The sequence below is a fragment of the Carcharodon carcharias genome, chromosome 5 (assembly GCF_017639515.1).
Source record: "Carcharodon carcharias isolate sCarCar2 chromosome 5, sCarCar2.pri, whole genome shotgun sequence".
Taxonomy (NCBI): Eukaryota; Metazoa; Chordata; class Chondrichthyes; order Lamniformes; family Lamnidae; genus Carcharodon; species Carcharodon carcharias.
The window spans coordinates 125,865,331-125,889,208 of NC_054471.1; the positions used below are offsets into that span (position 1 = coordinate 125,865,331).

Sequence of the window (23,878 nt, forward strand, 5' to 3'; positions counted from 1 at the left end):
AATGGGCTTTTTCTTTCTAAGCGGAGTCACAGAAACACAGCACATTTTGTCTCAAATTAAAAAAAGACTTGCAATTATATTGCGCCTTTCACAACATAGGACATGTCAAAGTGCTTAAATTAACTACAGTACTTTTGAATACAACCACTGCTGTAATGTAGGAAAGAAAGCATTATTGGTCTAAATGTAATTAACTTAGGAGACTAAAATGCTGTCCCAACATATTTCTGCCTAGCAAATATGATTCACGGTAGATTCTATTTTGCAATATCTGAGGAGTTTCACGAGAGCAGTAACCCATGGTTATAGCCCATATCACCCAAAGCCAAACTTGCATTCTTGAACATTGAGGGCGATCTTAATTCCCTCAAGTTATGTGCATTGTGAGGATGCCCTAGATACTGAGCATCAACATATATTTTTTTTGGCAGTGGTCACATGCATCTGACTATTGAGGGTGCAGCAATACTTTGTTGATAAAAGGGAGGATACTGACTGCAGTGCACAAATAGTTATGTAAATGCAATCAATGATACCTTATAGTGTTGAGAAAGCCACATGACTGGAAAAAACTGGATCTGCCTCTCCAGCTGCTGTTTCATACCGATGGTGAGTTGAACATATGCAGGTGTGCACTGGATCTATTGGGTCAATGACGCTGCGTGGAAATTGCTCAGTGGAGTGGATGAACCTCCACAGACCCTGGAAGATCAAATCAATGTCTGGGCCATCCAGTGGTGCAAGTACTAAAAAGTAAAGAACACAGACTGGCATTTCTGCGGCCGCAGGTGTGAATCCAGGATGCTATGCTGACTCTCTGGTGCCAGGATCAAGGAGGTCACTGAACAGCTTTCAGAGCACTCTGAGGGGGAAAGGGAGGGTTGGGGGAAAGAGTGAACAGCCAGCAGTCGCGATCCACATGGCAGCAATGCAATGACATAGGTAGAAAAAGGGATGTGGTTCTGCAGTCAGAATTTAGGGAGCTAGGTAGGAAATTAGAAAGCAGGTCCTCAAAAGTAATAATCTCCAGATTACACCCGGTACCATATGCATGTGAGTACAGAAATAGGAGGATGGAGCTGATGAATGTATTTCTGGAACAAAGGTGCATGTGGGACGGCTTTGGATTCTTGGGCCATTAGGATCAGTTTTGGGGGTGATGGGAACTGTACAGGCCAGACAGATTGCACCTAAACAGAGCCGGGATAAAATTCCTTGCTTGTGCGATTGGGGAGGCTTTAAACAATTCCGGCTGAGGTGTGGGAACTAGAAGGTAATACTAGAGAGGGATACCTGGGTGCAAAGTATATTGGGAGAGACAGATAGTACTAGTAGGAAATAGTAAGGTACACTATTAGGTAAGTTCAAGGCAAGAGGGAAGTAATGAAGTCAAAATTAGGGTTGCAATGCATGCATGTGAATGTGTGGATTGTTGCAAAGATGATTGCTGAGTTGCAGACACAGGTAGCCATGTGGAAGTATGATCTGATGGCGATAACATTTAAAAAAGGGTAGGACCGGGTACTAAATATTTTTAGATACACAGGCCTGAATTTTTGCTCTTGAGTTGGGTGCGCAGAGCAGGAAAATTTTCTGACTCCGCAAACCTGGCTTAGGCAAAAGTGCCACTGGATTTTCCTTTGGCCGGTGTGTGGGTGGGGGTTGGGGGGGGGGGGGGGGGGGGGGGGGGGGCGGTGGTGTGTGTGTGTGGGGATGACGGTGGTTGGGGGTGACGGTGGGTGGGTAGCGGTGTGTGGGTGGGTGGGTGCGCGCTAGCTAGAGTTTTTGGGCTCATCTCCCATGGGAACAGTGCGGAGGCAGGCACAACATCAGCCATGCAGGGATGTCCAATGTTTAAAAGTTCATTCCAGTTCTAATAAAAACAGTACAACAAAAATACAGCTTTCTAACCCTCACTCTTCACACACCTTGACCCTACACATGCTCCAGGCCCATTTATCCACCTCCATGGCCTTTCATACCCTCCATACCAATTTATGCCCCTCTACCAACCCTCCATGGCCTCTCATACTCTCCATGCCAACTTATGCCCCACTACCCATTCCCATAGCTCCTCATACCCTTCATGTCAACCTATGACACCCCTACTCATCTCCATGGCCCTTTACAGCCCCTATGCCAACTTCGTGCCATCTCATGCCAAACCCTACACTCTCACCCACTGCCCTTTCTCCTTATACCCTCCTTGTCAACTCACCCAGCATCAACCATGGGGAGACATCAGGTGCCATGGTGAGATGAAGTAAAACAAAATATCTATTATAGACTTCACGACGATAAAATAACTCTCATTGATAAACGCCTATTCAATACCTTTAAATCTCTTCAAGTAGATAATCCCTTATAAAGACAAACATTTATAGTCATAGCCCCACATCCAAACAGCTAATCTCATTACAATCACTGGGAACTGTCAATCAAACTGTGAACTTACAGGCCTCCCACTGTGATAATGTAGGTTGCAGAAGCAGTCAAACACAAATAATACTGTAATGATAGCACTCAGGCTTATGTCAAAAAACATATATTGAAATTGCAAGCATGGATTTTTTTTCAACTACAGGCTGTTTTTTTCCCCAAACTTTAAAAGGCAGGGGATTTAAATAACTTCACAGCTTGACAGTCACACAGACCTTATCCACTTTTTATCCACATTCATGCCTACTCTTAATCTCATGGGGTACCTCACCTCTCCAAATAACTTTGATGGTTTCAGATCTTTCAATCAAACTTGTAAAGCCCACGAGTCATGTTTCAGAAAGCTGGGTGACCAAAATTGCTACTGTGTGAAAGCAGCTGCCCTTTAAATGTGCCATTGCCTGCATAAACTGCAGATGTGTGAAAGATATCCTGCCCTCTTTTACCCATTGGAAAAAATAGTGCCAGATATGAGGGTGGGGCTTTCGGATTCTGGTGCTATTTTGGCTAAGGCTTGGGAAAATTCAGGCCAAGGTGCTCAGGAAAGATAGGAAATGGTAGAAAGGAGGAGGGGTGGCAGTATTGATTAAGGAGAACATTGCAGTTCTGGAAACAGAGGATGTCCCAGATGGGACAAGGACAGAATCTATTTGGCTAGAACTAAGGAATAAAAAAGATGCAATTGCATTGCTCAGTGTAGTCTATAGGTCACCAGCTACAGGGAAAGATGTAAAGGAACAAATTTGCAAGGAAATTATAGAGAAGTGCAAGAATTATAGGGTCATTATTATGGGGGACTTTAATTATCTGAATGTGGACTGGATATTAATAATGTAAAGGGCGGAGAGGGGCAAGTGTTCCTGAAGTGTGTTCAGGAGAATTTTCTACAGCAGCTACATTTCCAATCTAAAGGAGGCACTGCCGTACCTGGTTCTTGGGAATGAGGTGGGCCAAATGGATCAAGAGTCAGTGAGAGAAACATTTGGGGACAGTGATCATTGTATCATAAGGTTTAGGTTGGCTATGGAAAAGGGCAAGGAGTAATCTAGAGTAAGAATAGTTAACTGGAGGAAAGTCAACTTTAATGGGGTAAGAATGGACTTGGCCAAGATAAATTGGAATCAAAGACTAGCAGCAAAATTGTAACTGAACAATGGATTGCCTTTAAAGAAGATATAGTTCAAGTATATTCATGGTATATTCCCACAAAAGGAAAGGGTGGGGCAAAGAAAGAGACAGAGATTATGAGGAAGCAGAAAAAAATTGCTTATGACAAATGTCAGTTGGATAATTCAATCGAGAACCAGACCACATATAGAGGGTTCAGAGTGGAATCGAAGAGCAAATAAGAGATGCAAAGTAAGAGTATAAGAGACTGGCAGCTAATATAAAAGGGAATCCAAAAGTCTTCTATGGGTATATAAATAGTGAAAAGATGGTAAGAGGAGGAGTGGGGCCGATTAAGGACCAAAGAGAAGATTTATGCATGGAGGCAGGAGGCATGGCTGAGGTATTAAATTAATAGTTTGCAGGTCTTTATCAAGAAAGATTATGCTGCACAGGTCTTGGTGAAAGAGGTTAGTTCAGACATTTGAAGGGTTTAAAATTGATAAGGTGGAGTCATTGGATTTGCCGTCTGTACTTAATAACGCACAAGGATTACATGAGATGCAGTTAAGGATGCTGAAGGAAGTGAGAGTAGAGATTCCAGAGGCACTGGCCATAATTTTCCAATCTTCCTTAGACTCAGGGGTCTGCCAAAGGGCTGGAGAACTGCAAATATTGCACCCTTGTTCAAAAAAGGCTACAAAGATAAGCACAGAAACAACAGACCAGTTTAAGTTTAACCTTGATGTTGGGGAAACTTTTAGACAATAATTTGGGACAAAATTAATGGTCACTTGGGCAAGGAAAGCCAGCATGGATTGGTTAAAGGCAAATTATGTTTAACTAATTTGCTCGAGTTTTCTGGTGAGGTAACAGGGAGGGCTAATGAGGGTAGTGCAGTTGATGGATATGGAATTCCAAAGGGCGTTTGATAAGGTGCCACATAACAGGCTTGTGAGCAAAGTTAGAGCTCATGAAATAAGGGACGGTAGCAACATGGCTACAAAATTGGGAGTGTGACAGGAAACAAAGTGAACACTTGTTTTTCCAGCAGGAGGAAGGTTTATTTATTTATTTATTTATTTTCAGCTATTTATTAGGCTTCATTAAGTTTACAGAAACATTTCAAAACAGTGTTTACACCAACTCTCGATAAATAATCTGCTGTTGACAACACTGGGATCACTTTTTCCATCTGTTATCCGTTCTGCCTTTTTATGTTGGGCATTCACGGGGTCTTGTGACAATATTCCACCACAGTGGAGGTGAGGAAGGTTTATAGTGCACTTCCCCAGGGATCGGTTTTAGGACTCCCACTCCTCCTAAAATATATTAATGAACTAGACCTTGTTATGCAAGGCACAATTTCAAAATTTGCAGATAATACAAAATTTTAAATATTGTGACTCATGAGGAGGATTGTGTGGAACTTCAAAAGGGACAAAAATACGTTGGTGGAATGGGCAGACAGTGGCAGATGAAATTTAATGCAGAGAAATGCGAAGTGTTTCATTTTGGCAGGAAGAATGGAGAGACACAATATAAAATAAAGGGTACAATTCTAAAGGCGGTACAGGAGCAGAGCACCTAGATGCATTATTTTAAAATTTATTAAAAATTCATTCATGGAATGTGGGTATTGTTGGCTAGGCCAGCATTTATTGCCTATCCCTAATTGGTCTTGAGGTGGCGGTGTTGAGCTGCCTTCTTGAACCACTGCAGTCCCTGTGGTGTAGGTACACCCACAATGCTTCTACGGAGGAAGTTCCAGGATTTTGACCCAGCGACAGTGAAGGAACGGTGATATATTTCCAAGTCAGGATGGTGAGTGACTTGGAGGGGAACTTACAGGTGGTGGTGTTCCCATGTACCTGCTGCCCTTGTCCTTCTAGATGGTGGCAGTCGTGAGTTTGGGAGGTGCTAAGGAGCCTTGGTGGGTTCCTGTGGTGCATCTTGTAGATGGGACACACTGCTGCTAATGTGCATCGATGGTGGAGGGAGTCAAGGGCAGTCACTCTCACCTCACCTCTGGAGTTCAGCTATTTTGTCCATGTTTGAACCAAGGCTGTAATGAGGTCAGGCGCTGAGTGACCTTGGTGGAACCTAAACTAAGCATCAGTGAGCAGGATATTGCTAAGCAAGTGCTGTTTGAAAGCACTGTTGATGACCCCTTCCATCTCCTTACTAATGATCGAGAGGTTGATGGGGCGGTAATTGGCCTTGTTGGATTGGTCTTGCTTTTCGTAGACAGGAAATACCTGGGCAATTTTCCACGTTTCTGGATAGATGCCAGTGTTGTAGCTGCACTGAAACAGCTTTGTTAGGGACGCGGCAAATTCTGGAGCACAAGTCTTCGTTTCATTGTTGGAATATTGTCAGGGCCCACAGTCTTCGCAGTATCCAGTGTCAACTGTTTCTTAACATTACATGTAGTGAATTGAATTGGCTGAAGACTGGCATTGGAGATTGGGGACCTCTGGAGGAGGCCTAGATGGATCATCCACTCGGCACTTCTGGCTGAAGATTGTTGCAAATGTTTCAGCCTTATCTTCTGCACTGATGTGCTGGGTTCCCACATCATTGAAGATGGGGATATTTGTGGAGCTTCCTCCTCCAGTGAATGTTTTATTGTCCACTAACATACATGATTGGATGTAGCTGGACTGCAGAGCTTAGATCAGATCCGTTGGTTGTGGAATCGCTTATCTCTGTCTATTATTTGCTACTTATGCTATTTGACATGCAAGTAGTCCTGTGTTATAGCTTCACCAGGTTGACAACTCATTTTTAGGTATACCTGGTGCTGGTCCTGGCATGCCCTCCTGCAATCTTCATTGAACCAGGGCCGACCCCCTGGCTTGGTGGTAATGGTAGAGTGGAGAATATGCCAGACCATGAAGTTGAAGATTGTGGTCGAGTACAATTCTGCTGCTGCTGAGGGCCCACAGCGCCTCGTGGAAGCCCAGTCTTAAGTTGCTAGATCTGTTTGAAATCTATCCCAATTAACACGGTGGTAGTGCCACACAATACAATGGAGGGTATCCTCAATGTGAAGATGGGACTTTGCCTCCACAAGGACTGTGCGGTTATCACTCCTACTGATACTGTGATGGTCAGATGCATCTGTGGCAGGAAGGTTGGTGAGGATGAGGTCACGTATGTTTTTCCTTCGTGTTGATTCCCCTCACCACGTGCTGCAGACCCAGTCTAGCAGCTATGTCTTTTGGGACTCAGCCATCTTGGTCTGTAGCAGTGCTACCAAGCCACTCTTGGTAATGGACATTGAAGTCCCCCACCCAGAGTAATTTCTGTGCCCTTGCCACCCTCAGTGCTTCCTCGAAGTGGTGTTCATATGGAGGAGCACTGATTCATCAGCTGAGGGGAAGCAGCACACAGTAAGCAACAGGAGGTTTCAATGCCCATGTCTGACCTGATACTATGAGGCATCATGGGGCTCAGAGTCGATGTTGGGGAATCCCAGGAGCACTCCCTCCCGACTGTATACCACTGTGCTGCCTCCTCTACTGGGTCTGTCCTATTGGTGGGACATGACATACCCAGAGATGGTGATGGCGGTGTCTGGGACATTATCTGTAAGATGTGGTTCCATGAAGATGACTATGTCAGGCTATTGCTTGACTAGTCTGTGAGACAGCTCTCCCAATTTTGGCACAAGCCACCAGGTGTTACTAAGGAGGACTTTGCAGGATCAACTGAGCTGAGTTTTCTGTTGTGCGTAAATCATTGAAGGTGGAAGGACAGGTTGAGAGATCAGTTGATAAAGCATATGGCACTCTCGGCATTATCAATAGGGGCACAGGAAGTTATGTTAAAATTGTATAAAATACTGATACACGTCAACTGGAGAATTGTGTCTTGTTCTGAGAACCACACCACAGGAAGGATGCGTCGGCATTAGAGAGGGTGCAGAAAAAATTCATGAGAATTAAATTCCTTATACCTGGAATCAGTTAAGAGGAAAGATTAGAGAAGTTGTGACTAATCTTCTTGGAGAAGAGAAGGTTGAAAGGACATTTGATGGAGGTATTCAAAATCAGGGTCTAGATAGATTAGTTAGGTAGAAACTGTTACTATTGGTAGAAGAATCAAGAACCAGAGGGGATAGATTTAAGGTAATTGGCAAAAGAAGCAATATCAACACATGGAATAATTTTTCCATGCAGCGAATGGTTAGGATCTGAGATGCACCACCTGGAAGTGTGGTGGAGGAACTGGTCAATTGAGATTTTCAAGAACAAATTGGTTCATTATCTGAAAAGGAAAACATTGTAGGGCTGTGGGGCAAAAGCAGGGGCAATTGGGAGCACTAGGTGAATTGCTCCTTCAGAGGCCCAGCCCAGACACAACTGGCCAGATGGCCTCCTTCTGTGCTGTAACCACTCTATGAAAACTGCACATACAGAGTTCCATTCACTGACAGTGTCATCTGTATGTTGCTTTTTGGATCCAGGTCTGGATCCAAAAGCTGACATTGGCCTAAGACTGCATTGCTGCTGAGCTCTAGCCTCTTCACATATGACTGCTTGCCAAGATCAAGTTAGGCGATATGGCTGATGGGATAAAATGGACTATGAGAGGAATCAAATCTCCAATGCCCTGGTTTCCTAATGGTATGTTCTGCTTTCTCCAAAGTATTTAGCACTGGCTGACTTGTTTATAGTTCCCTTTATTGTGATCAATTTTCAGATGAACAATTTTGGGTACAGAAGTTGGTCATACTGCTGGCATATTAAGGCTTCATTGAAAAGACACTGTGTCATTATATTCAGCACGTGTTTTCTTGGGGAGTTGCTGCTAACAGTACACTTATACCAATTCTTTTATGCATCTGAAATTTCTTTGTAGCAAAGCAAAATCGGTAGCAGAGCTAGTTTATAACAGAAGTATTAATATTGCTTTCACTGACATAATATATGTCCTTATTCTACCAAAATCACACAGCTTTTACTTATAGTACTAACTCATGTATTTACTTAGCTGTACAAATGAATCAAAACTAGCACAAAGGTTACAAATGATCAATATCTATATAAATTAAAATCTAAAGAATTGGCACAAACCTTGTTTCAAGTAACTCAACACTTAACAAGATTAGAATGAAATCCCAGATATTTAATTACAGTCCGCACCTTATGTTTAAAGGCAGTGTAAAATTAATTGTGCTAAGGCACAATCCAATAACTAAATATTAATGGGAATGTTTTGTATTAAATTACTCCAGAAACAAATACTGTACTATTTATTTTCCTTTATCAAGAGTTTAGGCTTGAGAATACTATAGCAGTGAATTCAATTAACAGGCGTCAATAACCAACTGCCTTTTTATAACAACAATGGCAGCTTGGGTTTAACCCAAAACAATCCATGGTGCTTCACAGGAGCATTATGAAACAAAATTTGACACCGAGCTAAATAAGCCGTCCTTAGGGCAGGTGGATAAAAGCTTGATCAAAGAGTTTTAAGGAGACTCTTAAGGAAGGAAGAGTGGTAGGGAGAACTGTGGGCTTACGCGGCTGAAAGCACAGCCATCAATGGTCGAGCAATTAAAATCACGGATGCTCAAGTCAGAATTAGAGAACCACAGATATCTTGGAAGGTTGTGGGCTGGAGGAAATTACTGAGATAGGGAGCGTGAGGGCGCAAAATGATTTGAAAATACAGGTGAGAATTTTTAAATCAATACATTGACTTTGGATCCTGTCAAGCAGAGCTTTGGAGCAATGGGTGAACAGGGCTTGATGCAAAGACAAGGGGAGCTGAGATTTGGATGACCTCGAGTTTACAGAGGGTAGAATTTGGGAGGCCAGCTATGGGTGCATTCGAATAATCAAGCCGAGAAATAATAAAGGCACGGATGAGGGTTTCAGCACCAGGTGAGCTGAGGCAGGGTGGAGTTGGATGATGTTATATAGGTGGGAATAGGCGGTCTTAGTGATGGCATGGATATGTGACTGGAAACTCATCCCAGGGACAAATATGACACCAAGGTTGCAAACTCCTACACATGTTACTTATTACACATTATAACTTATAAACCAGGAAATAAATTTGGAGAAAATAATTGATATAATCAGATTCTGGGACCCAGTCTTATTCCACCATCGCCCCACAACATCAAGGCCTTTGGATGCCAAATGACAGACTTCAGCTGAGAAGGTTCCATTGCCTTCAGTACCTGTCAGAAACACAGTTCCTTAGTTACCGATGCCATCCCTTTCCCTGACAATTGTTCAAGGCTGAACAAGGCTATTCTCTACCTTGGTGTTGCATTTTGGTGTGAGGAAAATCACCCCATTTGAATGTGTTGGTTCATTGTTAAGTATTCACCGATTACGGGTTTCATTGTGTTACACTGGGGCCAGTGGCAGAGTCTTGCTGCCCATTGTCCTTCATGGGATCGGAGGAACTAAATCGAAGTAAGTCATAGTAAATATCAGTATGCCCTTGTATTTCAGTTGTTTAAATACTCAACAATGATTATGCGTAAAGAACAGAAAGATGCACCAGTCAAGACTCCAAAAATATGCAAATCAATAAGATTATTTGCCATGGTAGATTGATTAGAGAATAGCATTGTACAAATGGGTATTATGTAGAATGAGCTGCCATCACAAGGTGCAAGCTAGATCAAAGATCTACTGATTCACTGTGCAATACAGGAAAGGATTCTCTCTGTCTGCCTCATATAACAAAATCTAAATCTATTTATAAAGATTAAGTTTTCAATTTCTTTTTAAATGAAATACACAAAGGAAATTTCCTTCCCTTTCCCCAGAGCCTAAAATAATGAAGATTCTCTGCTTACCGCAGACAGAACCCCGGACTAATCTTCGTAAATGTGGTCTGTCAGGGAGGTAGCGATACTTGCATCCAAAAATACTTAGGTTTGAAGTATGGTCACCAAAGAAGCGAAGCTGCCGATATGTCTCCCCACAGCGGTAGCAAAAGTTAGTGTTGCACTGTGAGCAGTTCATGTGATCGCAGCCTTCTGTCCTCTGGATATGAATCTTTCATTGCAAAAATAGATTTTTTTTGAGAAGGAAAACAAAATTAGCAGCATTAGGACACAATTTTAAACAAAGATCATCATAGAAACCTCTATAAGGAGTTAGGCTATATGTCTACAGCTCTCAATCCGTGTAACATGTCCATTTAGTCATTTTATTAAAGCCATTAGAAGTGGTGAAGCCACTTTTTAATCTCTTCCTGTACCATTGAACTTTTGGATGTTTGCAGCAACATCTCCAAGAGCGACGGCTCTGCTACACAAAGTGTTTCATTCAGCAGCCCTGAGAACAGCTGTTGGTAAGCAAGCTTACTGAGGGAATAAGCTTCAAATAAATTAATAAGGATGCTCTAAATCATTGTTTAGGATCTTAAATGCTCAATGTATTAGGTTTTAAAAACAAAGGGGTGTTTAAACACTTCGGCTGCAATCAAAGATGTGCAAATTGTACCGCTCTGAAAAGTGCTTGTCCCTTTAAGTTTGAAGAGGACACAGAGTCTGAAAAAGCTAATAAACCATTTACATGAGTGGACGAACAGCAAATAGAGTATAAGTGTGGAGAAATTTGATGTTATCCATTTTGGTAGGAAAATAGGAAAGCAGAATCTTTTTTAAATGATGAGAAACTATTAAAAGTTGGTGTTCAGAGAGGCTCTGGGTGTCCTCTTACATGAAACACAGGCTAACAAGCAGTTACAGCAAACAATTAGGAAGGCAATTGGTATGTTACTTTTATTGAAAGGTGATTAGAGAACAGAGTAAGAAAATCTTGCTGCAATTGTACAGTTCTTTGGCGAGGCCACACCTGGAGTACAGTTTCTTTTTAATATATGTTCTTGAATGTTAGCACCACTGGCAAGGCCAGCATTTGTTGCTCATTTCCAATTTCCCACAATTCATGTGGTGTAGGTACATCGACAGTGTTGTCAGGGAGGGAGTTCCAGGATCTTGACACAGAAACAGTGAAGAAACAAAGATACAGTTCCAAGTCAGGATGCTGTGTGACTTGGAGGGGAACTTGCAGGTGGAGGTTTTTCCATGTGCCTGCTGCCCTTGTTCTTCTAGGTGGCAGGGGTGCAGGTTTGGAAGGTGCTGTGAAAGGAGCCTTGGTGAGTGACAGCAATGCATCTTGTAGATGGTGCACACTGCTGCCACTGTGAGTTGGTGGTAGGGGGAGTGGATGTTTAAGGTGGTGTTGATCAAGTGGGCAGTTTGTCCTGGGTGGTGCAGACCTTGAGTGTTGATCTGATCTCCTCACATAAGGAAAGATATACTTCCCTTAGTGTAACAAAGTTCACTAGACTGATTCCTGAGATGTGAGGGCTTTTTATGGGGAGAGACTGAATAGCGTGTACTTACAATCTCTGGAGTTCAGAAGAATGAGAGGTGATCATATTGAAATACAAGATTCTGAGAAGGCTTGATAGGGTATATGCTGAGAAGCTGTTTTATTTGGTTGGAGAGTGGCGAGCTGGTAGTCATAATCTCAAGATAAGGTGTAGACCATGTAGGACTGAGATGAGGAGAAATTTCTTCACTCAGAGGTTGTGAACCTTTGATGCTCTCTACCCCACAGGGCTATGGATGCTCAGTCAATGAGTACATTCAAGGATGAAATCAAAAGATTTTTGGCCTCCAAGGCAATCAAGGGAAATGGGGATCAGATGGGAAAGTGGCGTTAAAAGTCAAATTTCAATCATAATCTTAATGAATGGCGAAGCAGGCTCAAGGGGTCATACGGGATAGAGAATTCCAAAGATTCATAACCCGCTGAGTGAAGAAATTTCTCCTCACTTTAGTTCTAAATGGCCAAACCCTTATCCTGAGACTATGATCTCTAGTTCAAGATTCTCTAGAGACAGGGAACAGCCTCTCAGCGTCTATCCTGAGCCAAGCCCTCAGAATTTTATAACTTTCAATGAGGTCACTTCCCATTCTTCTACACTCCAGAGAACACTCAATCTCTCCTCAAAGGACATCCCTCTCATCTCAGAAACCAATCAAGCTAATTTTAATTGCAAATCCTCTAAGGCAAGCATCTAGTTTCTTAGTTAATGACACCAAAACTATACATAGTAGTCCAAATAAGGACTCAACAAAGCCCTACATAACTGCAGCAAGATTTCCTCACTCTTGTTCTCCAAACCCCTTGTAGCAAAGGCCAGCATACCCAATGCCTTCCTAATTGCTTGCTGTACCTATATGTTAACTTTCTGTGATTCATGTACATGGATCCCTAAATACCTTTGAATAGAACATTATGATATATCAGTCAATTTGTTAGCAAATGTAGAAAAGGTTACATTCAAACATGTTTAAATGTATTCATAACAGTGTCCTTACTTTGAAAAGATTCAGCTTCATTTTTAAGAGTCTTCTAATAGGCCAGCAAATAAGCACAGTTAGTAGAAACCCCCAATGATGATTAAGTTAGTCTGGGGTCATGACCATTTTGTGGTTAACTTTTGTAAACTACTGCAAAGGCTCATGGAAATTTGATTTGCGTTGAATGTGATTTGCACTTAAAATAGGAATCTTTAGGGTCAGTTGCGCTGAAAAAAAGCACAACAGAGCAGAAAATTTAGGCCAGGGTCACGCTCCTTCATTCTACAAAATCATGGGGCACAATTAATGAGCTGTAGACATTTTGGAAAATTACCCAATATTCTGTGCAGAAGTCATACAAAGTGTGGATAATCAGCCTAGTTTTAAACTCACCTTGCACTTTGGGCATTTCTGAGCATTTCTTTGCCCATGCTCAATCTCACTGGCCCAGTGACGTAACAGTTTATCTCCCTTTCTGTATTCCTTACAGTTTAAGCCTTCATGCCAAGGGGCGTGGCACTTAAAACACCAAACAAATTGGCACACTGGACACTGAATCTGCAAGATCAAGACACAAAATATATTAGAACAATCACACTGTAAAGAAAGAAGATGGGAAAACTTTCAAAAAGTTTGCAAAGTATCAGGCCTATAAGCAAGACCTTTAAAATGAACTTTAAATCTGCTCTGCTTACAAGCTCCTAGTGTCTTCTACATCTGGCCTTGACAGTCTGCATGGAGGGACTTTCATTAGCAGAGAGGGGAGTATGCAGTGATAGGGCGGGAGTAGGGGAACAGACCAACTTAGATAATAAAATTAAAAATACCAGGTCTGGGAAAGACATCAGGCAAAACTTTGGTACACAGAGAGTTAAAGGCTGTGAATTACACTACCAGAGTTAGAGATTGAAGTAGAGAACATGCCAACAATTACAATTGTTAGATAGGTGGTTGAAGGAAAGGAAAATAGAAAAGGTATAGGGGAATAGGATAGCAGGTAAACTGAGTGACCCGTTTCCTTGGTTTAATTTCTATACATTTCAGTTGGTTTTTGATAATGATGCCCCCCAAACCTCCAATTGGTCCACTAGGTAGGAAGGAATGGGTTAGAAGGCAAGCTTCTGAAGGAAACTAAAACTGGCTTAATTTCAGAAGATAAAATTGAATGGAGTCATAGTGACGTAGAAACAGGTCACCGGTGAGTTGCTACTCACCAGGACCACTGACATCTCACTTGACGTGCAGTGTACAGAATTACCCTTTCAACCAAAATAGCTCTAGGTTCCAGGACATAGGAATCTGGGAGTATTGCCAAATAGTTCATTGAAACACTGCTTCAAATCGAAAATGCATTAAAGGAATTACAGCAGGACCTCACTAGGCAAACATGAAAGTCACTGTTACGTGGGCACAAATAAAAGCAAAATAAATCTTGGACTACATAGGTAGAAAGATAGAACATGATGTCAGTAAGTGGCCACACCTGGCGTACTGCATACAATTCTGGTTGTCATGCTGCAGTAAAGGTAGTCTGGCCTAGGTGGCAATAAAAAGAGGAACCAAATGGATCTATACTTTATGTCAACTAAGCTATGAAGAGGGGTTGTAGAGGTTGGCATTGTTTATTCTGGAGAAGGGGATATTGTTTCAGTATTAAAGAATCTTGAGAATATGTAAACTAAGCATTAATAATGTATTTTGAGATTCCAAAGGAACAAAGCCAAAAGCTCAGAAGAGATATGGTGCACAGAGAGTAGTAAAAGTAGACAACGCCGAAACTTTTGATGGAAAATTGGATAGATATTTAAAAATGGCGGTGATTAGGAGGCAATAGATTTTGGGACTGGCTGGACACCCTGTACTTTCCAAAGTAATTTCACGCCAGCCATTACACTTAACTTCATTTACCTTAACTCAAAGCTATCCTTAACTAGATATTCCTGTAAGTCAAATCATTTAACTCTTTTTAACATAATGAGCAGCATTATCCTCAACTAATATAGTAAACAGCATTCAGTAACACTGCTGTATTTCAACTTAGTTTTAAAAATTTACAGACTCGGAATTGAATGTAGACTAAAACTGGGCGACCGCTTTGCAGAACACCTGCGGTCTGTCCGCAAGAATGACCCAAACCTCCCTGTCGCTTGCCATTTTAACACTCCACCCTGCTCTCTTGCCCATATGTCTGTCCTTGGCTTGCTGCATTGTTCCAGTGAAGCCCAACGCAAACTGGAGGAACAACACCTCATCTTCCGACTAGGGACTTTACAGCCTTCCGGACTGAATATTGAATTCAACAACTTTAGGTCGTGAGCTCCCTCCCCCATCCCCACCCCCTTTCTGTTTCCCCCTTCCTTTTTTTTTCCAATAAATTATAAAGATTTTCCTTTTCCCACCTATTTCCATTATTAAAAAAAACCCCACTAGAGCTATACCTTGAGTGCCCTACCATCCATTCTTAATTAGCACATTCGTTTAGATAATATCACCAACTTTAACACCTATGTGTTCTATTGTACTATTGTCGTTGACATCTTTTGATCTGCTTCTATCACTGCTTGTTTGTCCCTGCAACCACAACCCCACCCCCCCCCCCCCCCCACCTCTCTGTCTCTCTATCTCTCCGCCCCCCCACACACACACCTTAAACCAGCTTATATTTCAGCTCTTTCCTGGACTCGAACTCAAGTTCTGTCGAAGGGTCATGAGGACTCGAAACGTCAACTCTTTTCTTCTCCGCTGATGCTGCCAGACCTGCTGAGTTTTTCCAGGTAATTCTGTTTTTGTTCTAAAACCTTATGCCTGGAGCACATCTTTTTGGGGATGGACAGGCAAAATTTTATGGAGATGTGCTCTAAAACACAGAAATTTCCAACCTTAGGGTCTTTAGAATTTTGAAAGTAGGCTTCACAGCTTTCGCCAAGGAGACATGCCAAAATTAGAGCAGAATTTAGTAGTGTTGGCTTACAGGTAGCCTTGTACAGGCCTTGGTGCAAAGAAAAATCTCAGGCCCCCCAGCTCTGTCAGGAGAACCAATTCCTTTGAAGTAGCAGTAAAAGGATGAAAAGGATGAAAATTGCAGCCAGTGCACGCAATTGTAGGGTGGGCCCAGGGGAGCAATGTCAAAGGAAATGGTGATGTTTAGTTCCACGGAAAATTGCTGGGGGACTTGTGGGAAACCTAAGCCTGTAAATCAACACTGAAAATTACTAATTCCAAACTTTAAAATGCTTACTTGCCAAATGGGGTTTAATTTCCTCTGGTACTCTACTGATTAATGTATGTGTATAGCATTCCTTTGTGCATTATTTTAGCACAATTAATCTATTTCAATTAAATTGGTGAACAATCACATCTGAATTTTACACAAGCTTGTTAATCAATACAGTACCAGGGGAAATTAAATCCCAAAGTGTTCCACCTATTTGGCTGCTCTACCTTTTTACAGCCTTTAGAATTTTCCTAATAGTTCAGTCAATAAATGCATTGTGCAGTGTGTACTGAGCCCTACAGATGCATGATCTATGCTGAATCAGTTCTTAGAGCAGCAGTAGACTGCTGTGATTATGACCAGTATCTCTAGGCCAGGATGATGGGGTGGGGAAATCAGCTAGAGTTCCTACTTACCGCTAGGAGCATCAGAATGTTTTGCATGCGCGCATATGGATGTGTGTGCGTGCATACCTGCACATTTTTTGACTGGAGGGGGCTGGTGGTGACAAGGGTATCAGGTGCAACCAAGATTGAGTTCAGCACTGATTCACCTTCCAGATTTATGTAGGAAGAATGAACAATACTAATGCAAATTTGTTGATACACATTGCTGAGGGAGCTCCCAAACACACAGCTGCAATCACAGCAAAGTGAGACTCCAAAATCAATGACTCTTACAAGCTTCACAACTTTGTGACATAAGGAGGCTTAACCAAGTAGGTGGAAGCCAACCTGCAACTGGGTTCAGTGCATGACACAAAAAGTTGCAATAAAGATGAACTGTACAAAATCCTACACAGCCAGGTAAACTGATATGTTAGGCACTTACTCATCATTCACTAAGACAAGTGCCTGAGATGCCTCTTTGAAAAGAAGCCTCCTGTCCACATTGCACTGAGCTTGTGGCTCCAGGGATCTTCTGCAACATGGTTCTTCTCATTTCCTCAACTGAAACCAACTGCCATGCTGGCTGTGTTGCTCCATTAATTCTCTTAAAATTAGACATAAACTGTCTGGGCAAGTTCAAAGCTATGCAAATAAATTATGTAGTCCTAAGTAAGTGATATTAATTTGACTTATTTTTTCATAGTACTGCTTCACTTTGTACTGTGTGTAACTTAAACTCCTGATGTAATTTCTTTTCTTTGAGATGAGACGTTACTTCGAGGCCTTCTTGGGTGGATGCAGAAGGTCCAATGGCATTATTTGAAGAGGAGCAGGGGAGCTCTCCCTGGTGTTCTGGCCATTATCCTTCAACCAACATCAGATTAAACCAGATTATCCGGTCATTATCACTGAAATCATTATTGGGGTCCTACTGGGTCTAAATTAGCTGTTGCGTTTTCTGCGTCACAACAGTGACTATACTTCACAAAGAACTGCACGGATTGTCAAGCATATTGGGACATAACCTGAGGTGGTGACAGCAGTTACATAAACGAATGTGCTTCTTTCGTATGGGCAGCAGTAAATGATTTACAGATTATGAGGAAAGACTTGGTAACATATTAGCTGTTCTGTCGTCTTGGTGGCTTTCTTCAGGTTGAACATTTGGATCCAGGTTCTTTGGGTAGTGCAGACAGTATGTCAGTGCAGAGTTTCTTTTTAGTGCTTAAGAGGATGTGCCTGTTTTCTCTTATTACCTGGTGCATGGTTTGGAAGTCTCCATTATTCAGGGAATTTCAGCAGCAAACTCCTCTCACTGGAGCCCTTAAAATTCTCTTCAGCTGTTGACCAAGTGTGAATGCTCCTGTGGGCAGCCCACTGTGTGGTGAGGACTAATATTGAGTAGACAAAAATAGTCAAATCCTACAGTAATGTGTGCAGAGTCCTACAATGCAATGGATATGTAACAGAGAATGTGCCATAATGGTATCAAGGATAAAAGATTTCAGTTAGGTGGAGAGACTGGGGAAGATGGAGTTGTTCTCATTAGAGAAGATTAAGAGGATATTTCATAGAAGTGTTCAAAATCGTGAAGACTGCTGAAAGAATAAATGAGAAACTGTTTCCAGTGGCAGAAGAGTTGACAGAGGGTATAAATTTAAGGTGAGTGGCAAAAGAATGAGGGGTGAAATGTGGAAACATTTTATTTTACTTAGTGAGTTGTTATAATCTAGAACACACTGCCTACAGTGGGGGTTTGATGCAGATTCAATAGTAGATTTGAAAACAAATTGAAGAAATACTTGAAGGGAAACAATTTGGATGACAGTGAGTGAATAGGGCTAGTTGGCTAGCTCTACCAAAGAGTCAACACAGGTATGATGAGCTGAATGGCCTCCTCTTGTGCTGCATTATTCTATGACACTATGATTTATCCATGATTTGCTTGGAAATTGGTTTTTTATGGTTTCCTGAACAAAACAATACCTCTTCCAAACATTTCATGGACATCGCATGAATGAATTAAAAATATGCTGTCTCCTTTCTTTTGATTATCTGCCCATTGTTAGAAAATGGTAGATGGTCTGAGCCTGTGAGATTCAACACCAAAAGAGAAAACTAGCCCTTGAATAGTGACGGGCAGTAATAAAAAGATGAATTTTATAAATATTAAGCCTTCCATGGAAAGTTTAACCATAGCAGTTGCTTTGGTCCTAAAAGTTCAATTAGGAGGAGAAGACATTTCGGCTGAATTTTCCAGATTGGGTGACAATCCCAACAACTGCCCCAATTCAGAGTCAGGAACCCAGAATTGGCTGTGGTGGGAAGTTGGTCGCGATCTTCCCAGAGGTGACCAATGAAGAAGCTGCTTCCAAGGGCTTAGTCCAATTAAGGACAGGGAAATGGGAAGCCCAATAGGAGAGCCAATAGTGCTATCCAGTTGGCAGCCCCATTTGAGAAAGAAGGCTGTGAGGACACCTCAAAATGGATTCGCTCATTGCAGCATTATGAAAAGTTAAAAACCACACAAAGTCACAGTCGTCAGGCCATCAGTGTGGCAGGGGAACGCCTCCATGGGATGACTCAAGGCAAGGGCTGTCGCCGCCATATCCCAACTGACCTGTGCTGGAGTGAATGAGGAGACATCAATGACCCCCCTCTGGCAGGCCACCTACAGTTGAATGTGAAGCTCAAGCCAGCTGGGGGCCCATCTGCCAGCAAGATGATCCCTGAGGGTTTCAGTCACTATACCCCAATTTGGCCCAAAAACGCAAGGTTTTTTGGAAGCCATCAGGTAGCTGACCTGCAAGCTATTTTACAACTTTGCTCCAAGCCCTGCCTCCTAAATTCCATCTGCGGGACCGAGAAAATTCAGCCCTTAGTATTTGCAATATTATCAATATGCACCTTAGAACTGGATTTCATTTATAGTGAATGCTGTAAAATGCAATACCCCATGAACATCCTGTGTCCCCTCCCCATGAGTTACCTTACAAACAAGAATCATACAAGAGAATGAGTCTGAACTTAAGAGGCTAAGGGCCGGATTTTCACCACTGAGGCTTCCTGATTCTGCAGACTCATCTCTCTTATAAAGGGCACCCCGCCTGCCATGTTTTCATTCCAGGAAGGCAGGGGCAGGATGAAGATGAAGATGGAGTCGGGCCCGCCACCTCCGGTGGCAGTTTGGAATCAGCCACAGAGGTAGGCAAGTACCAGATTGAGTAGAAGACCTGTCTTGGTGTTCTGGAACATTGTCCCAGCTGTTTTAAAGGCTGTTAGGCCCTTTAGCCCTCACTCACACCCCCTCACCCACTCCCCCTGCCACCTCCAAGCTCCCCATGCCCCTACATCCTCCATGCCTAGTCATCCAGTATGCACTATGGAACCAATGAGCCATACAACAGTGGCTTTCAAAAAAAAAATCTGACACATTCATAGAGTTGTAAGAACAGCAATCAGACAGAGCTATTATATATTAATAATAGAAACGTCACCTCACTTCACACCTCTTAAGCTTGCCCAGATAAACAGACATTGGAAGAGTTAAAAAAAAGTACTATAACCTCAAATATGTCAACCAAAGAAAACACTTCATTCCCACCTATGAAAACAGAACTCCTGTTGAGTTAATCCATTATCGAGTCTTGGAGCTTAACCAAACATTCATAATGAGGCCTCGGTGAACCACATCAACAGGAACAGATGGCCAGGCATCTATTTTTCTAGATGGCCTTATTATGAATGGTAAGGCCTTTGAACGTACCTTGGAAAGGTCCCCAAGTCCAGAGTAGAGTTCACGAATCCTGAGGTGTCATGAGCCATGTGTCCTTGAGAAGCTGGCTCAACTCCATGGAAACCAAGGTGGTGGTGGGGATGGGGTGTGTGGAAAAGGGGGGTTGTGTATGAAATGTCTGCCCCTGCAATGGACCTGGCCAGGTCTGGAGTGCAGGGTGCAAGTTTGCTGCCCACACCCTTATCTGATGTTGGTGAAAATTTCCGGCACTAGGAATCCTGAAATTTTTGAAGACCTCCAGAGCTTACCCAACTCAAACTCCAGCCCTAAGAGGCATAAGATTGGTCTTTATCTGAAGAGACTCCTGGCTTTTTTGTCAAATGATCTCTACCTGTACCTAAAACCTCTTCCTTTCTGGTTTAACATTGCCAATTTTCTCCTTTTGAAAATCACATTAAATACCTATTTTTAAAAAATACATAATTTTCCTTGTAATAAATACATCTGACCCAAGTCCTTTTTAGCTTATTGAGCTTCTATGCTGTTTGACTTTTATCTTGATTTCTCTAGCTGAAACCGAACCTAAAATTCACCTGAAGAAGAGTCATATGGACTCGAAACGTTAACTCTGTTCTTTTCCTCTCCACAGATGCTGTTAGACCTGCTGAGTTTTTCCAGCATTTTCTGTTTTTGTTACTTAAAATCCACCTTTTGGGATTTTACCTCTTGAGTGAAAACTGTTTTTTTATTCGCAACAGTTTTCGCCACATAAGTGTACAATACAATTCCCTTCAGTCAGGAAAGCAACATGCTCTAGCATGAAGATACATCCATTGAAGGCATCATTGCTCGTTTGACTCAATGAAGAAAATTTCTTGAATGTCGACCAGCTTTTCCACCTATCCTCCAGGTAACTTCCTGGAAACCTTTAAAAATTTCTCAAGCGCCACTATCTTATCAAGAAAACAGCCAAATAAGAATTGGCAGATTCAAACTCAGGTATTACATTTAAGAATTCAGCTCTTTATATTGTAACTACTGGAACCATTCCTCGAACCTAACAAATCAAGCTTCGCCTCTTAGTTGAGCTCTATTCTTAAAACAGTTTAGCCAAAGATTTTAGCTGAACTTACCAACAATCTACAGTAGAACTCTTCTACTTAATCACTAAACTCTTGATTCTAAATCGTATAAAGAGCTAGGACAGAATTTGAGAGAATGCTGCTCACTTTGAACTTGTTCTCTGATTTTGTAGGGGTTGGAAGGTTGCTCTTCCGTCTGAAAGTAGTGAAATGCTTGCACTGAGGGCATGGTTTGGTGCTCGAATCCACCCTGCTGAGCTCCAGGAAGTAGCTGTACTTGACAATATCGTCACGAGGCAGATTGGAGATGACAGTGCTTTCCTCCAGGTATTTGCTGCATTCTGTAATGGGGCATTTTATCTCTGCTCTTCCCAGCTGCACCTGCATGCAGATAAGACAATGGTTTGAAAAGTTATACTTGTAAACATAGGGCTCAGTGTTGTAAGTAAATAAATGGCTGCAAACTATTACACTACACAATTTGTACTGATAGCAAATTATTTTATCCTTGCAGCACCAACTTGCTTATGAAGTGACAAGTCAGTCAACTTGAATAGGACAGGCAAAATTGGGCTTGCTACAGTTTAACTGTAACCAGCACAAAGCTTGCTACAATGGGCTGCCCGCAAACACATGAAGTTAGAGAGCTGACATTTCTGTCAGATCTTGTTGGAATTAAAATACACTTTGATGCAGATGATGAGTTCATCTAAGTGCATACATAAAGGGGCACGTAGAACTGTTTTTTCAGGTTAGCTATGAAAAAATTAGCAACATAAGTTCTGGTCACTGAACAATGGTCTCAAACAGTAGTATGATGATGACCCTACTGAGGAAAGACAACTTTAAATCAACTTTATATTTGATAAAATTTATACATTTAAGTATAATTTCTAAATTTAATTTATAAATATCTTTTCCCAATGCAATTTCTTGGATAATGAAGCAATCCATGCCCATATGCGGCAAGTCCTGGACAGCATTTAGACTTAGGCTGACGGGTGGTAAATCCCATTTGTACTAGGAAGTAATGACCATCTCCAACAAGAGAGAGAGAGAGAGAGAGAAAGAGCCTCATAACCTCCCCTTGATGTTCAACAGCTCTAACATCACTAAAATCCTCGTGGTCACCACTGACCAGAAACTTAAACAGCCTAGCACATAACACTGTGTTTGTAAAACAAGATCAGAGTGTGTGGAAGATGAATCAGCTTCAGCCTCCCAAAGCCTTGTCATCATCTGCCTGGTGGAAATCAGCATATTCCCCACTTGTCTGGATGAGCACAACTCCAACAAAACGCAAAGCTCAACACATCCAGGACAAAGCAATCCACTTGACTGACAACCCAACCACCATCTCTCTCACCTCCAGCGCACCATGGTTGCATTGTGTACCCTCTACAAGATGCACTGCTTCTTTGATGGCACCTCTCAAAACCACAATTTCTAGTGCCTTCAAGGTCGGTGACAGCAAGTGCATGGGAACACAAGTTCTCCTCCAAAATCATACATCATCCTGATTTGTAAACATATAGCTGGGTCAAAATCCACATTATCCACGATCAAAATTAATGTAGATAATGTGGATTTTAACCACAGCACTCTGGGAATACCTTCAACATACAGACTACAGTGGTTATAGAAAACAGCTCATCACTACCTTCTTAAGCGCAATTGTGGATGGGTAAAAGTGATGGTCAGCTATGCCCACACACCATAAATAAATAAAAACAATTGTTTTTCATACAAATCTGCTGGTTAAAACAAAGAGATCAATTTTTTAAAAAAGCAAAGGCTAGAAACCACGAATTACAGCAGAGAACGTTGGAAGTACAGATTAGGTTAGTCAATATTTAAAAGAGAAAGACAAGATGAACATTGAGCCTCCGAACCAATTTCTATTTTAAACTAAATTCAGAGGCACAGGAACCAACAGGGGGAACAATATTCCAAAAACAACACACACCCAATGTGCATCGCTGTGGAAGGCAAATACATCAAAAACACTTCAAATGACCAGTTGGTTCCTGAGCAGTTCCCATCCATTGTAGGAAGCGTTTACAAACACAAAATTCCTGTCCATAGTAACATCAGGCATAAAGAAGCCAATGTAGTCTGTTAAAACCTTTTTTTAAATAACCTGGCTTGATGGGATTCTTTCCCCTGTCTAATTTTACAGCATACTTTAAGAATCTTTCCAGTGCTAGCTTAACTCTCAAACTCCTCAAACACCAACAAAACAAATTCTACTCTGAACAGATTCAATTCACGAAAATGCAACACCGAAATAAAAATCAAAACATTACTAGAATATGTTTATTCGTGTTTTTACTGAAAAGAGATAATTTATGCATGGTTGGAGGGCAAAGTAATGAAAGGGGAAGTTTGTAAAAGTAAAAAAAGATGATGAGTAAAATACCTTAGGTTGATTTCCTGCCTGCTTACATTAAGAAATTTGAAAATATAGCAACAAGAGTCAAAATTCATATTCCAAACATTTAACTTGGTTAATCCCAAATTCAGTATAAATCTGTAGAACAACTGGCACCTAGGTATGCA

At 41.7% G+C, this 23,878-nt stretch overlaps 1 protein-coding gene across 1 annotated transcript in view; it reads right to left on the bottom strand.

The window, feature by feature from the left end:
* Positions 1–23,878, bottom strand: part of rnf217 (ring finger protein 217) — a 130,023-nt gene that overhangs the window by 20,203 nt on the left and 85,942 nt on the right. The window contains exons 2-4 of the mRNA XM_041188334.1: positions 21,467–21,700; positions 13,292–13,456; positions 10,373–10,574 (exon numbers count right to left, since the gene is read on the bottom strand). Of these exons, the coding sequence (XP_041044268.1) occupies positions 10,373–10,574; positions 13,292–13,456; positions 21,467–21,700 (601 nt within the window). The remainder of the gene's footprint in view (positions 1–10,372; positions 10,575–13,291; positions 13,457–21,466; positions 21,701–23,878) is intronic.